A 16987-nucleotide genomic window follows, 5' to 3' on the forward strand; every position below is an offset into this window, starting at 1 on the left:
TCATCGTTTAGTCATTTCAGATCTGTATGACACCAAATGAGACATTGTACTGGTCATTCTTTTTCATGCATTTACAGTGCAAAAGAGACTGATGTTTTCAAGCTTCAGAAAGCACCTTACAACTATCATTTAAGTACTGAAAGACAGAAATGATCTGTTGGATCTTTTTCAAAGCTTCAAAGAGGATGCAAAAGCACCATATCAGTAGTCCTTTTTAATGAATCAGTTAATTCAGTTCACAAATTGGACTGATTCGATTCTTGGCTTTGACTAATTGACTCAATCTGGTCCTAGATGTTTACAGCTCACTTGATAAGAAGATTATCAGTAAATAACTCACATTTCAGTGTATTTCTTATCAGATCTGTTGTATGACTTCAAAAATCTTTGATTATATTGCACAAGTTGTGTGGATCACTATTACATCTTTTTTGATGTTTTTTGTGACTGCAATAACCCCCCATTTATTGCAGTAAATTTCTTCAAAATTCTCCTTTTTTATTACAAAGTAACGATGCAAGGGTAAATACATGATGACTTTTTACATAATTTTAAGCTTTTGCATGTTTCACTTTATTTTTATTCAACACTTTTCTAATGTTTAACTTTTCAAATTTGCTAGTTCTGACTGGCTGTCTGTCCCAAACATTCCCTGCCCATTCCTTCATTTTTTACTCGCTTTTCCCCTTTTGTCGCTTTTAATTTATGTTCTTGTTGTTTTCTGCTGTTCAATAAACCCTTTGCACACAGAGCTGCTTTTCGGGAGTTCTTCAGCGCTATAGCTCACACAGAGCTGCTTTTCGGGAGTGAGTTTTCAGAGAAACCTCTCTGGCCCAGGGAAGCATCGGCCCCAGCTGTGTTTTCTCCTCTCTTCTTTACCTCCACGTGCCTCCATCTCCCTGCTCTCTCCTTTGAGATGCCTTCTTTCTATATATCTCTGTACCTTCCTTATGGCTCCGTCTTTATACCCCAACCCCTCGTGTGTGCCTCTGAAGTGTGTTGGGAAGTGTTGATGCATTATTGGGTTCTATACAGTAGAGGCTCCAAAGACCCCTTGACATAGGGGGCGTGCCCAGCAAGAGCGCTGGCTGCTCCTGGCGATCGACTGTCCCCGAGCCAGTGCATTGTTTAGCTTCAACCCTAATCAAACACACCTGCCTTAATTTTCCCCTACCCTGTCCCCAGAGATCCCGAGCCAACCACAGTTTAGTGCTAGTAAGCCTGAAGACCTTAATTAGTTGCTTCAGGTGTTGCCCCCTGTCCAGCTGATGTTGTCATGTGTCCTGTTGATGTTTCCCCCCCCAATCCAAAAACATCCAATGGAGCAACCTCCATAATAAATAGCTAGTTGGACCAGTGCCAATCCTCCATTAGATGCTCCAAAGACCCCTTGACATAGGTAGAGAGTGGGGCCAGGCCCTTCTGACCATTCCCCCCCAGACACACACACTCCCCCAGAACTCTCCACGCACAGCTCTGCTTTTATATTCTCTCTTTCTTTCCTCCCTCGTTCTTTCACGCCTGGATCCCCGCAGAGCATCCTTTCATGTGTTTGAAGGCCCTGAAATGAAAGGCCGTGAAGGAAACGCGGATAGGTTTGTGTAAGTGTGTGCGTTTGGAGTTGGGGGGGCTGGGCTATAAGGTGTTGTGCACCTTTAGCTTTTGCTATGATGAGGTTGCTATAGGTACTCAAATGTAGTGGCCATTCAGATTGGTGGGGCCCATGTCCCTTTGCATTTTTGGCTGGATTTTGAATGTAAAATATCTCTAGTTAAGCTTGATGATATCTAGCTTTCTTTTAATATTTATAGTATACCATTTTTATACACATGCACTACCATTCAAGAGTTGGGGTAAGTTGTATTTGAAAAAAAAGCACACTTTTATCCAGCCCGGGGACATTAAATTGATAAGAAATTACAGTAAAGACATTTATGTTAATAAGACATGTTTTGTGAGTGCCAAATTCAGCACTGAATACTAATGGCTGGTGAAAATTCTGTTCTGCATCACAGGAATAGATAGAATTTTAAAATATATTAAAATAGAACACAGAAAAATAGAAAAGTTATTTTAAATTGGAATCATTTTTCAGAATATTACTTTATTATTATTATTATTATTATTATTTATATCAAATAAATTAAGCTTTGTTAATGTCTTCACATTAAAAAATCTTACAGACTAAAAATATACTACTACTACTACTAATAGTGTTATTGTTGTGTAAAAATTATTACAATATTATTATTTTTTTAAAATATTATTGTTGTTATAAACCAAGCCTAGTGAAAATATTCTAGTGAAATAGTTAGGATTTGAACCTAAACAGACTGAATTTCACTAGACTGACACGTCCTACGCTCATGTAAGTGAGTCAGAACTGTCACTGGTGCCCCCTCAAAAAACTAGGTGCTTGAATGGGAGTGAATTTGAAAAAGAGAAAAAGGCATGGGCTGCTCTGTTGCTTTTGGATCTGTCATCCAATCCCCCTTAAAGAATTCCCGATGAGTACTGTGTCTGTCAGCTGCTCCTGGCACACGTGGACCTGTTGTGCCATACAGACGCTCTCAAAGACCTGCCAATGCTTTACCACGGGAGCTCTGCGTGTACGTGGTGCAGAGGAAACCAGATCTCCCTTGTTAAAGATTCCACAGTAACACTGACTCAGATGATGCAAATTCGGAGTGTGACAGAGGACGCGGGGTGAATGTTGGTGGGAGATGGCAGCATGGGTGTCAGAATGTCACTGTTTGGATGTGTGGTGTGCTTGTACATGCAGCCCCAGGTGACCCTGTGCTAACTTTGTTGCAGGTTAAAGGGAATAATTCATCTCTGGGCAACTGAGGAAAGGGCTTTAGAGCAGCTTTGAGTTTTACTGGATTTTGGGATTGTTTTACCCTGCTGGGAAGCCGATAGGTGTGTTTTGGAACATGATGGCAGCAGCAGCAGCTGGTTATTAGTAGTTTTGTTGCCTGACCAAGATGGTTTAGGGTTTATGAGTATCAGTGACATGCTAGAAACCAGCTACCATTTTCCAAAACACATCGACTGTGTCTGAAATCGCATACTCTATGAGTAGTATTTCTTTTAAATAAGTAATTACTTTGCGACCATTAAAAAAGTGTTATATTTAGTAAGAATGTGTGCAGTATGTTGTTATTGTCATATGACCTACCAGTGTCACTGCTATTCACAAATCCTTTCTTATGGCTTCATGGGATACTAAAGTGTCTATTGGATGCACACTTCAGAATCTTGCAGCAAAAAGTAGGTAATTCTGTGGTTTTTGCTCGTTGTTTTATGAATGCTGTGAATTTGGACATACTGTTTTTCACCTGCTATATAGTAAAAAAGTATGCCGTTTCGGATGCAGCCATCTACAAGCTTCAGCCACATTTTTCCAGCAGGTTATAATGTGTGTGGACAGACTGCTCATTTTTTTGGTCATCTGGAATTAGCGTGTGACCAAATGACAAGCATTGCTGCTTTTCCGTTGTGCCTTTCCTTCTTCCTTTTTTTTTCAGTCTCTTTTATTCCCTCTCACGGGCTGTTAGAGGTTTGTCCGCTGTCAGTCCGGGCCCCCGCAGGGCAGTGCAATAAACAGATCAATACAGCGGGCCAGTGCACATTAATATCTGTCGCGGTGCCTCTGACCCGATCACTCAGGCCCACACGCCAGCCTCGGAAATGGCCGCCAGCTCCCAAGGGAACCGTCTAATTAAAAAAGGGCCAGAGGAGAGAGGGAGCGAGAAATGAGAGGGAGGGAGAGGAAGAGAGGGAGGCATTCAGGATGGATTTTCTATTTAACACCCTTTCATTAGTGTATGCTTCCTGTTGTGACCCTGTTAGTTTGGTAATGTTGGGAGATGGTCTGGGCTGGTCTTACATCATTGATTCAGGAGGGAGACCAGCGGCTCCATGTCATCTCAAACAGCTTAAGTCATAATTATTCATTTAAAGCCATATATAGTTAATATATATTCATATATTTACTAGCTTAGTTTTATTTTATTGCCTTTTACATTTAAGCACATCCTGCACTGTTTTATGCTACGAACATGAAGGATACCTCAAAATGAGTCTATTTTAATGAAATATCTTATATTTGTCAATAAACAATATGTTTCACCTGCATTTACACTCATATATGTCCCCTTAATTGGGAGGTTCATGTTGAACTGTGGAGAAGTAACTCTGAAATAGATGAGCTTGGTTTTTCTTTAACAGGTCATAAAGATTCATATTTGAGGTGGAGTGTGAAGTCTTGCCTGTGTGGCGGTTAACATATCCTGCTCTGGGACTCTTGGACTGAATCTTACAGTGTTGGTTCAAAGCTAGACTGACGGATTTGGCGCTGAAAACACAGACCGGACGAGAATCTCAATTTAACTGGTCTGTTCCTTCCATTCACAGAGCTGCTGCGTGTGCGTCAGGAAGCCATGGCTGCCGTTAGAAACTCGGGAGGAATGGAAGCCCACGTCCCCACTGCAGGCAGCTCCTCCAGTCAGCGGCGTAAGCAGGGCCTTCCCCAACACAGAGACGCACACTTCCCTGAGCGGTAATCCACACGCACAATATCATATTCTCTGGAATCTCTCTTTTGCATGCTTTTGAGCTAAAATGTCAAGATTGTAAACTAAATGTTCAGTCTGTCACATTAGTCTCTCCTCCTTTTGCGCTTACATATTACAACCCAACATGGAGTCCTAACCAGACATGACAACATGTTTTAGTGACGATGAGCATCTAAAAAAGAAGATATTTGATGTTTACTGTAAAATGATGTGGCAAAAGATTTTGGGCCAATGAGATTTCACAGTAGATGGCTCTACCTAGTGCGATCCAGAAAGAGGGACCAAGTGACCGACTAAATATTCTATCCCTTGTAACTTGTTACGCTGTCAGCTCGTTTAAGGAAAACTTAGATTTACACAGAAGAGATCACTTGGACAGTGGCTGAAAACTTTCTTGACTCTAAATTGTAGTGTAAAAGTGTATGAGATGTAAGTGCGTATGTGTGTGTGCATACGTTTGGTTGATAAATGCCCTTCTGCTGAATGGAAACCTCTGAGGCATACTTTAAGACCACGGATACAGGAAAAAATGCTAAGCTTTAAAATAACATGAATATTTTACATTAATAATGAAGCCAACATCCGACTCTACTAAATACTGCATGCACGTTGGAGTGGGTGACTGCCTGCCGAAGAGAAAAGAGGGAAAAACTGAATTATGCACCAAAGTAACGAAAGAGGGAAAAGGAAGGGAAAAATGGAAGTTGGCCACGGAAAGAATAGAAAATCCACTTAATGGGATATGCAAGTGGGTGTGATCTCTGCGTATGACCTCTTCACAACCCTGTTCAGGAGGCATTTATAGGGCTTAGGACCAAATGGGTCGCTAGGACAACACACGCCGTTCTCCCTCCCTGCAAGTTTTGTCCCCCCGTATCTCTCTCCTCCTCCCTCTCTCCTCATCTCAGCATGGCCACTGTGCTTGCGGCGCTCCCCTCCGCCTCCAAACAAAGCCCGGGCAGCGGGAGTAGGCAGGTAATTGCTTGTCGATTATTTATGTGGCGCGGGAAGCTGGAGGATCGATAATGGGCCAGCGAGGCGGTAGGGAGGAAGTGAATTGGGAGGGGTCGCCCAGCGTGGGTGGGGGAACTCTATTCGGTTCCTGGCCCAGCGCAGCATCATGTCAGGAGCTCAGCGTGCAGCTTTGACCAGCCAGCCGACGCAGCTCCGCCAGCTCACGGTAATTAGCCACACAGGACCGCTGATGTTAACGAGGCCTGCACACTTCCTAGGTTGAGGGTGAAAAGAGGGAGGGAGGAAAGTGTTTTTCTTCTGCACGTTCATTTTTTTGTTCATTTGTTCTTTAACCCATTGTTTACCTGCTTAGTTTAATCTTAGAAAATTGTAATACTTCTGCAATGCACGTTTGTGGGTTAAATAACTCAATTCTGACATTGTTTATGCACCCTGATGTTGTTACAAACCTGTCAAGCTTTCACCTTTACCGTTACCTTCTTTGTTCGGTTTTCTTTACCATTCAATTACAACAAGCAGGGAACAAATATTTCAAACTTCAAAAATGCTAAAAAAAAATATGCCATTATAAGTGGTCTATGTGACTTGTCCGCTGGAAATGTTTTTAAGAGTTAATGGGAAAAGTAGCAATTTGTGAACTAATCACTCATTTGAGTTGGATCTTTTACATGAATCAATTTGGTTTAAAAAATTGGTTCACAGAAACACTTTTGGATACTTTGGTCCTTTTATGTCCTTTATGAAGCTTTAAAGCTTCAGTGCAGACAGTGGATATGTATGTATTAAGGAAAATATATAATACTGTATATATCAATATACAGACATATATATATGTATGTGTATATATATATATATATATATATATATATATATATATACATACATACATGTATGTATATATGACCTGGATGTTTGGGTGGGCTATAAGCTTTAGCACAGACTGTGTGACATTGCAAACCCTCTAAAGCATCGACAGAGTCAGTCCGCCAGGCTAAAACGGTGAGCCGGAAGCCATTCCTCAAGCTCACCTTTCTATCGACTCTCCATAATTGATTATCTGACGCCCATTAGTGGCTATTGTTAAAAACAAATCTTTACCAAGATCAATAGTCCTGCAGCCACGGCCAGCCATTTGTCTGGGTTTAAATGGCAGATTGCATTTAGGGAATCTGCAAGGCAAATCCTAATGTGTTTGGCATGTGGGGCAGCACAAGCAACAGACAGTGGTCTGGGGTGGGGGGCGGTGGGTGAGCAAGAGCCTTATGCATTTTAATGTGCTTCCTGTGCAAATGTGTTCCCGCCTCGAGTCAAGGCGAGGCGGGCACGGTGTGGCGAGCGGCTAATCCCCCGTGCTCCTCTCATTAAGGGCCATCCTGTCAGCTCCGCTCTACTTTTCTCTCTCTCTCTTTTTCTCTTCTGGCCAGTTTGGTGCTCTGCCTATGCCTTTACACACACACACACAAATACACACACACATATGCACAACACTCCACACAGCCGTTGCTTTCAGGCAGGGAGCGACGCCGCTGCCACTCTGACAGGTCGTCACACATGAGCGAACACAAGTGGCGTCTACTTGCCCTACCGCCAGCTAGGTTGCGAGAGAGCTAGAGAGAGATCGACAGATAGAAAAGGAGAGATGGGGCAGGGTGGAGGAACGGAGGCAGTTCTCAAAAGATGTAGAGGTAATTAAGCCAGTAAACTGAGAAGCAGTCCGTGTGCTGGAAATAAATTTAAAATTTTTAAAGCTGCCTTATGCAGTTTCTGTTAATGTTAAAATACTTCCCTCTGTCTTTACTTTGGGGATTGTTCACCCAAAATTGAAAATACAGTCATCATTCACTTCATGTGTTTCAAATCTGTATGATTGTTTTTAATCTGTCAAACACAAAAGAAGATATTATGAGGAATGTTTCAGTTGTTTTGTTCATACAGTGAAAGTAAATGGGGTACTAACACAGAGACATTTTTTAAAATATCAGTATCATGTCAATTCTATCAGTGAATTCTATCCCTTTATTGAGCAGAGAACTGTTAAACAAAAAGCAGTTTAGAAAACCTGTTTGGAAACATTTCCTAACTTCATCTTGTGCCTCTAGTCACACACTGCAAATTTAAATTTACAATATTAAAATTAAAAATACAAATACACATTAAAGCATAATCATAGTCCCTGCTATCCACCATATCTTTCTTCCTTTCCCTCTACCCCATTTTTCTTTTTCTCTGGGCCAAAGACCCAGAGTGAAACGGTTAATGCTTGCCTCATTCCAAAATTGCTTCCTATAAAAGGAGAAGCACGTCTGCCGGGCACGTCTCCCCATGATTACAGCTAATTACTATCGAGCGGACGCCTCGCGGCCCCAGTCATGCAGCTTTAATTGACCGTTATTCATCTGTGGGCCGCGCAGAGTTTGGCAGGCCTGGCCAGCGCCGCCCGGGCTAATTGTGAGGCCTGAGGGATTAGGCCAGGTGATTACACACTTCACAGTGTAATTACATAAGCATGGCTGGGCTGCCGGCCCGACTCCCGGCCCCAAGGTCACGCGCTGCCTTCTTCCAGATTAATTGGAGCTGCCACAGAAGTGCGAGGCACCGGCGGAAAGCGGTTATACGATTAGCATTAACATTTCAACAGCCGCCCAATCGATCGATTATTTCCCCCCTTTGTGTCTCTCCACACCTTCCTCCAGCCCTCCGTACACACACACACACACACATACACACACCACACACTTTTTCCATGTCTCCCTCTGTTTTTTAGATTTCTTATTTTTTTTTGCTCTAGGAAGACACAGAAGGGTTATTTAGCTATGAAATGACGTAAAACATAAGTAGAGCACAGCAAAATGTGGCTTCTCTCCTCATTTTAGATGTTTTTTTTCCCGTCTCTTCTATTTGGTTGTTTACGTGTTTGTGTCGTGCTGCGTTGCTCTGTCTTTCTCCCCCTGGAGCAAGCGTTGCTCAGTCACAAGTACAAAGCAACCGCGCTGTTCTTTCACTTGCTTTAGGCACATTGGGTTTCATTTATATTTATGCATGTGTGCTGTAAATGGAGGGGATTGCTTTGGCAGAGGGACAGTCAAAAGCTTTAAAAAGACACTGCAGGATCTGCCTGGATTTCAACACCTCACCACTAGCAGTCATAGTACACTTCTTCATATTTTTCCTCTCCTTCCTTTTCTCTCCTTACCCCTCCTCTCATTTTCCTTCTCCCCCGCCAGGGCTCAATAAAGGCGGCCGCTGTATTGTGTATGAACAGCCTGTGTTCTCCACCTCTACAAAAGGAGAAAAACATAATTGAGGCTACGCGACACGCCACCTTTTTATTGGCTGAATAGAGACGGGAGAGACAAGAAGAGGAGGGGGATGTATGCGTGTGTGTGTTGGGCTGGAAGAGGAAGAACTGTGTTAATTAGTGGGTGCTTCAGCCTGTAGCCCGGGCGAGGCTGGGGGGCCGCCCCAGCTGTCGGAGTATGACATGCTCTTATTGTGCATTCAGGCCTCATTACCAGAGTGGCAGGGCCGCAGAGCGTGGCAGAGCAAGAGGGAGGGAACAAGAGCGAGGAGATGATGGAGGTTGTGGTGGTGGTGGGGGGGCAAGGATACAAACAGTGCCGCTATTTCGCAGCATGACAGGACTGATGAGGGGCTACGGTGGCTTGCATGCACTGGATGGAGTGATAAAAATAACTGATGGGAGAAAACGCATTACACCACACAGCCATATTGTGACTTTGAAACCTGTATTGTTAGTATACCTCCACATTGCAGTAACATATTGTTGGCAATCTGTTCATTACCACAATGTTGCATAACTGTGTACCACACTCCTTAAAAAAACTTAAAAAAAAAAAATCATTACCATAACGTCACATAGCCATATTAAACTGTAAGAAATCTGTATTGTTAGCATAACACAACACAGCCAAAACAGACTGTTGAAAATCTGTATCATTAACAGTCTGGTACAGATGTACAGTGTTATGGTAAAGAACCTGCATACCACCACACAGTTTTACCAAAGTGTTAAAAAAAAACCTGTATCATTACCATAACAACACACATCAAGAAAGTGCATGTAAGTAACAATTTACTAAAGTCAACATGACATGACCGTGTTTACTTACATGTACTTAACACATGTTCTTTGTCTTATTGTGAGTGATTCATGTGTGTACGTTATTCCAAAGAAAAAAAAAAAAGATCTTTGCAATCTAAATCTTTATTTCATACATTTTTGTTTCACTTTGTAATAAAAAATCAAATGGGTTGTAAACACTGTTTCAAGATGACTTTAAGCAGGTTGCTAAAGGTACCAATACTGTTGCAGTGCTAATCATGTGCGATGGAGACTAGTAGAAAAACAGTAGCAGTTGGTTAATGATGGTGTGTTTTTTGTTTGTGTACACAGAGACATGTCGCACCCTCCTCCATTGCTGTCCCCACAGAATGCTCCTCACATTGCTCTGGGGCCTCACCTGCGTCCCCCGTTCCTGGGCATGCCTTCTGCCCTCTGCCAAGCCCCAGGTGAGCTAGCTCTGCCAGATGTAACACACACTCACATTAACTCATTTAACCTGGGAGTTTCTTTCATGTGTTATGGGTTGTTTTCCACCCATAAACACATTCAAGAAAGGTGTCTGATAAATCTGTTTATATTTATATATATCGCACATTTAAAGTAGCCCCAAACATAATTTACACACACTTAAAAATATAATTATGTAACAAAATATAAAATACTGTGTCATACAAAAGCATTTAAATGAATATAGCACAACTTTTCAAAAAAAAAAAAAACTAAAAAAAAAAAAAAAATAGATGTATGTTAGGTTTGCATTTATACAGAAATAGATATTGATCAACATTAAAGCAAAAGTATTGAGACAAATTCTGGTGGTCAAACTTTAGTGTAACATGTCCATAGTCAAATGTCATGAACTATACCTGTGTGAACTTGAGAAGAGCTGACTTTGTTTATCCACTAAAAATGACCTTGAGACCAGTTGGTTAAAGGGGTGGTTCAGTGTTTTTTTTCTAGGCTTGATTGTGTTTATGGGGTGCAGTCTAACATGTGTTAATGCATGTTTCTTTTTTTTTTTTTTTAAAAACATTATTTTTCACATAATTTACCTTTATTCCACACTGCTGTCCCTTCTCTGAGAAATGCAGAGCGTGTGCAGAGTATTAAGATCTACTGCTTTAGAACATAGATTTTGAAACTTGTGAATCCATTAGAATCGTTAGAAGACAGAATCGTGATTCATATATGAACAGATTTTTACATGCACCTCTAGTTTTCTCTTCCTCTTCTCTAAAGCAGCGCAGCATGGCCTTGCCCCCTTTGCTCACTTAATTGCAAGATTTAAGCTTTTTTATCTATGTCTGACAAACCAAGAAACCAACAAGTAACACCAGCCATTTTTGTAGGCATTAAAATGCCAGAATTTTAAAAGACGATATATCTCTGTTTGCATTGAACTTTCAGCTTCGTAACTTTGCAGATATTGTTTATGCTCGAACAGCAACATTACATACTAACTAACATTAAAAAAGTGAAATCGCAATGAACTACCCCTTTAAAAGTAACTGCAAAAATGGCTCAAAGCAAAAAGGTTTAGCATCATTTATTTGGAGCAAATGTATTGATCACTATGTTGAATATTGTGTATAATCTGTGATGTATATTGTACAGAGATAGATGTTTTTCTTATTTTGCCATTGTCTTGTAGGTTATGGTTTCCTGCAGCCTGCTCAGGCAGAGATGTTCGCCCGTCAACAGGAGATTCTTCGTAAACAGAACCTTGCTAGGTAATGTTGTAGAGCTGCACAGAGAAATGTGTCTCAGACTCTTATTAAAATTGATGTTTGAGCAACTGCTTTTACTGTAGCAAAAGATAAGAGTTAATTGATGGTGCACACAAATACTGTCTGGAATTTCATATTATTATATAATAGTTGCAAGCTTTCCTCAGGAAATGTTTATTTCAGAGCTGCAGCGCGTCTCTCTGATCGTGGCTTGTTCCACCAGGTTGGAAATGTCTGCTGAACTGTTGAGACACAAGGAGCTAGAGAACCTCCACAGGCAGCGACTGCTGGCGGACCCACTGGGCCTGCATCCTGGGCTCCCTGCAGAACACCCTGCCTTGCGCAGCCTGCAAGAAATCCCAGAGGGCCACCCACTCCGAGAAGAGCTCAATCGCCGAAACGCCATGCTGGTTTTGCGGCACAACAACACCCCATTACTCTCCCTCAACCACCAGGGGCCAGCAGCAGGCACTTCCTCTAAAGACCTTAGCAACAGGAAGAGCTTGAGGAAAGGAGGACCACTCAGAGGGGACCAACAAGGGGGTTCATCTGAGACTAAAGAGATGCTCGGGGAGGGCTGTGCACGGGACGGAGAAACAGAGGGACAAGATGAAGACATGAAAGACTTTGAGAATGATACAGAGGTTGGGGAAGACAGGCCTGAGAGGCTTTCCAAAGTTGACGGACATGGTCTCGCTTCAGAGGTGTGCCAAGGCAAGGATGTGACCAAGTCTAGTGAAGCAGTGAAAGAGCTGGGGGAGGGGTCAGGAAGGCTCAGTGCTCCTTGTAGCTCCATTGGCCAAGAGTCACCAACCCACCACCTCTTCACATCAGGACTGAGCAAGAGTGAGGTCAAATACCTGCCACCAGGAATCCCACCCTTACCCACCTTGCCTGGACAAACACTGCCCTTCACCTTCCCATACACCAGCCCTTACTTTCACACTGGTGAGTTTTCAGCTGTTTACAATCCATATTACAAAATCCAGTCACATCCAATGAGAGATACTGTATTTTAGACATTTAGAGACAATTTTCATATTCAAAACTCCCCCAATTCCAGTTCAGCAACTCACCCAATGCACTCCTTATTTAAAACAAACATACACAGCACTAGTGTTAGTGACACCATATGCCTGCTCCTCAACTTTAACAATCTGTAAAATCTGGAGTTCAAATAGTATTCCTTGTCCTCAGAGAGACAGAAAGAGTGAGCGAGACAGTTAGACAAACTGAGAAATTGAGCCCAGAGTGCAAGCAAGCCCAGAGCAAGTTTTAATGGAAAATGAGGCTCCTAATGAGGAAGTGACCAGCTCAGAGAGAGGCTGAACTAACCTTCCTCAGGCGTTCGAGCAATACTAAACATGCACCATAGAAAAGATTTTGGCTCACACACAAAAATGCACCAGTATACCAACATACAAGTCTCATCGTACCACTGATAGGATGAGACAGAAAGCAAACAAGACAGCTATGCACACAAACACAACTTCTTAAAAAAACAGTTCACCCAAAAACTAAAATTATGTCCTTGTTTACTGACAAAATGAATTATTTACCATAACATTTTTCTTGTCCCTATAAATGTATGGCATTCATAGCTGTCAGGCTCTATAAAGAAAAAAAATACTATGAAGTACCATAAAAGAAGTCAGGAACATATAGTTGGGGTTGTTACTCAAAGTTACTTTCACAAACAGGTACTTTCACTGGTACATTTTGGAGCTTGACAGCCATGATCATCATCCACTTTTGTTGAATGGAAAAGAATAGCCTGAACAATATCTTTTAGATATCAACATCAAAGAAGCATTAAAGGCAAGTAGCGGAAGTGTTGGTCCCCACCTAACTTGAATGAGTGCAAAGCAACCTCGACCATCTGAAACACATTACCTGCTCCAGCTGAGAGACCTCCCCCAGGAAGGGGCCCTGCTGCTGACCTTTACTAAACTCTGTAATAGGCAGGGTCAATAACAGAGTGGTGTGTAGGCGCAAGCGTGCGTGTAAGAGGACAGGGTCCTTCTGTCTCTAATGATTTCTGCTTCCTCTTGGCCCGGCGGGCCCGCAGGCGCCATGGGAGGTCTTTTCGTGGACGGAGAAGAGGCGGGAGCAGCCGAGGACATCAGCAAGTGGAGTGTGGAGGAGGTGTGCAGCTTCATCAGCAGCCTAGCAGGCTGTGGGGAGTATACACAGGTGAGGACAAGAGCAGGAGCAGAGCGTTGGACGCCTCCTCTCCTCCCCCTGGGTTTAACAGGGGCTACTGGAGACATACTATACAGCACAGAATGAAGATCATGTGCTGCAATTTGTAGACAAGAACATTAGACCAGAATAGCTTGATTTAGATGTTTCTAGAGTGTACTTAAAGTTAGAAGGCCGCTCTGCGCTGCTCTTATCTTTCTCACTCACAGCTCTGTCTCACACATCTCACCACACTGGATGTCAGTCTGTCGCATGCACAACGCATCACCAAAACCCCACCGTCGACTGCAGCGCACCTCATTTCACTGCAAATGCCGAGTGTGCATGAGCCTCCCTGTGGAATGACAGTCACATGAATTGTGTGCATGTGGAGTGAATTGGTGAAAGCTTCAGATGATGTTGATGAACAAAGTCATCTATTTCAGGTCTTCAGAGAACAGGCCATTGATGGCGAGACTCTGCCACTTCTGACGGAAGACCACTTGCTCAACAACATGGGATTGAAACTGGGGCCTGCCCTCAAGATCCGCTCTCAGGTAAAGAAAAGACCTGCTGTCAAATCCTGCTCCAGTAGGGCCACTGTCCTGTAGAATTTCATGCAGACCTTACTTGAATACACCTGTCTGTAATTGTCAAGTAATCCTGAGAAATTGAGTAGCAGCTGTAAATAGGGATTAGCTAAACTCTACAGGACAATAGCACTCCAGAATGACTGTAATGAGGACAAGAAGTTGAAATAATAGTGGGCAGATATACCATAGAGAAAGTGTGGGCAACTGTCTTCAGTGTCCTGCAGAATTTAGCTCCAACCCTAATCAAACACATATGAACAAGCTAATCAAGGTCTTATTACAGGTGGGTTTGATCAGGGCTTGAGCAAAACTGCAGAACAGGGGACCTGAGTTGCCCATCCCTCCCATAGGGCATTAATTAAACCTTAATTGAACACACATGAACACGCTAATCAATGTCTGCAGGATCACTTAGAAACATCTGGGCAGGTGCGGTGGATAAGGTTGGATCTAAACTTTGCACTGAAGTGGCCCAACAGGATCAGGAGTCTACACACTCTTGACGTAGAGTTTCCAAATTTGGTTCCCCAGTAATTGCATACAGTGCCTGGGGGGCCCCACAAGATGGTCTTTAATAAATGAGCAGATTAGAACTTCTGGCCAGAAGGTATTTGTAATTTTTTACACCTGCGGGTCCACTTTCATGATCTTGCCCACGGCCCCAATAACCTATAAATAGGGCCACCCAATTTGTCTTTGTTTCTTTATGTGTAATCACATTTCTACATTCAGTAATCTAAACAGACATGAAAGCAATCATCTTGTATCACTGCTACTGTACATCCTTGTGCATTTCCTGTTGGGTGTACAGTGAGAAATAACACTGGCATGTGGCTGCTTTCCTCAGGTGGCACGACGTATTGGCAGAATATTCTACATGACCAGCTTCCCGCTGGCCCTCCCGCTGCTGCCATCTGCTCTGCGCCCCACAGACAGAGACCCCCTGCCCGCCGAGACCCGCCCTCCTTCTACCGGCAGCACTTCCTCCCCATTCAGCGTGCCCCCTCCTGCCTGCCGCGCCTCCCCCAAACAGGAGAACGGAAACCCCTCCTCAGCGGGAGCTTACGACTCCACTAAACCTCCCTCGTAGAATTGGCCATTAAAACTCTTGACTGCTTCTCCATATGGCAGAGGCAGTGCTTCAAGGAGGAGGTTAAAACGGAGAGAGGGCATAAAGGGGGCCCTCTTTGAACTATTCTTTCCTTCCTCTTACCCCCTTTACCCTCCCTCCCAAAATTAAAAGCAAACTTGAGGACCTTTATACAGAGGCACTTAATCTTTTTAGGAAAAGTGTGGAAAAATGAGCAGAAAGAAGAGAGACACTGATGTAATGACACAGGCTAAAACAGCTCCACCCTTTGCAGCGGCTGTGTGGAAGCCAAAATCCAAAGATGTGCAAATAGGGACTTGGGGACGAGACAGGAAGCGTTAAGAGTGTGCGAGAGATGAACGTGAGCAGACGGCTGCTCTTAAACGGCATGCCAGAAGGAAGGGAGATGCATCCAGTGAATGTATGAGGTACATATACGACAGTCTTGTCAGATGTTGTAGGAAAGCAACATTCACTGCGATGAACTCTTGTGGTACCTAACAATCTTGGGGAGCGGTGAACTTTGAAAGAGACACTTTATTTTTCTGCCAACTCCTCCTCCTCCAACTTCCAGACGTTTTAAATTCTCTGGAGTTGGTTTCGCTTTGAAAGACTAAATCCTCCAAAGAGGAGTAAATATAAGAACAGGATGGAACTCGTTTGCAGTCTTGACCAGTGCAACTATGCATTCCACAGTCCAAAACCAAAGATGGATGGATGTGGAATTTTCAAACGAGATTTAGCATTGATCTCACCAGTGACGAAACAAGGTACACATACAGGGTGCTGTACTAAAGGAAGTGGAATGGAAAAGGACCTCAAAAAGAGATGTGTAAAGCACTTAAGACTTCCTGTGACCAAAAGCCATCAGCCAAAGCAATGGCCCAAACTCTCACCCGACAAACATCTGGGCCCGTTTTAGTTTCACGACCCCACGAAAAAATAGCATTAGGGAAGGATGTACATCCCTCCTGATGCCAGTCTATCAAAGGATTAATGCCATTGTGAGGTCACACTTACTGCTGTGGGAAAGACATGTTTTCCTGAATTGTACAGAAACATGCTCAAGATGAGAATATACTGAAAATGAAATAAGTGGTACGTTTTGTTAAATGTAGTTGCACGAGTTAAAAATCTTTATTACTGAACAAAATGTGACTGGCTGACTCGGTGGTACTTTTGTTCATCTTTTTCTGTTTGCTGTGTATTCCAGTTGTAATAGTCATGAGCCCCGATCTTAAATGCCACTTCAGCATATAAATGAGAGAAAAAAAAATATTTATAGGGATTTGTTTGCTGTAGTTAGAGCAATGAAATATTAAATTGTCCTTAAATTGATCCCAAAGAACAATACTTTTCTCTTTGTTGCAGGGAAATGAAGGCACAAAGCTCTTTATGCAAATCTTTGAAATTGTTTTTCTTTTTAAATATGTAAACGGTTAAAATCGTCTCTAGATTCCCCATCAATGTTTTGTCTTCATCCTATTTTTCTATTCTCTGCTGGGTGAAATAAATCCTATTGAAAACTTGCAGATGCACTTTCCTCTTTTTTTTTTCTCTGAGTAATATGTTTATTTCCAAACTCCTCCACAGTAGGGCAGGGAGTGGCGGCCCCAGTTGGATGGTAAATCCCCTGGTTAGGGGAGGGAGCATGTGGAAGGGGGAGCAGGGTTCAGGTCAACAACAGCTGTCAGAGCGTCAGGTTCAGTCACAGGCCAGGGCCCTCGTGGCCCCTGCCTAACCCAAAGAACAACTGACTC

General features: G+C 42.9%; 1 protein-coding gene and 1 long non-coding RNA gene across 3 annotated transcripts in view; one reads left to right on the plus strand and one right to left on the minus strand.

The window, feature by feature from the left end:
- LOC109055122 (sterile alpha motif domain-containing protein 11-like) overlaps window positions 1-16759 on the plus strand; it is a 58061-nt gene extending 41302 nt beyond the window's left edge. Inside the window, exons 7-13 of one of the 2 annotated variants that reach the window (XM_042713159.1) lie at window positions 4417-4561; window positions 9967-10082; window positions 11288-11366; window positions 11587-12311; window positions 13432-13508; window positions 13991-14101; window positions 14985-16759. In XM_042713159.1, the coding sequence (XP_042569093.1) occupies window positions 4417-4561; window positions 9967-10082; window positions 11288-11366; window positions 11587-12311; window positions 13432-13508; window positions 13991-14101; window positions 14985-15227 (1496 nt within the window). In that variant the 3' untranslated portion in view covers window positions 15228-16759. Of the gene's footprint in view, window positions 1-4416; window positions 4562-9966; window positions 10083-11287; window positions 11367-11586; window positions 12312-13431; window positions 13557-13990; window positions 14102-14984 lie in introns of both variants that reach the window. The other variant, XM_042713158.1, reaches the window with a different exon arrangement.
- LOC122135086 lies at window positions 11168-13994 on the minus strand. The gene is made up of 2 exons (XR_006153312.1): window positions 13773-13994; window positions 11168-13662 (listed from the first exon to the last, which is right to left on the minus strand). It is a non-coding gene; the product is annotated as an uncharacterized LOC122135086 (long non-coding RNA).
- Window positions 16760-16987: the final 228 nt, after the last annotated feature.

The sequence above is a fragment of the Cyprinus carpio genome, chromosome A23 (assembly GCF_018340385.1).
Source record: "Cyprinus carpio isolate SPL01 chromosome A23, ASM1834038v1, whole genome shotgun sequence".
Classification (NCBI taxonomy): Eukaryota; Metazoa; Chordata; class Actinopteri; order Cypriniformes; family Cyprinidae; genus Cyprinus; species Cyprinus carpio.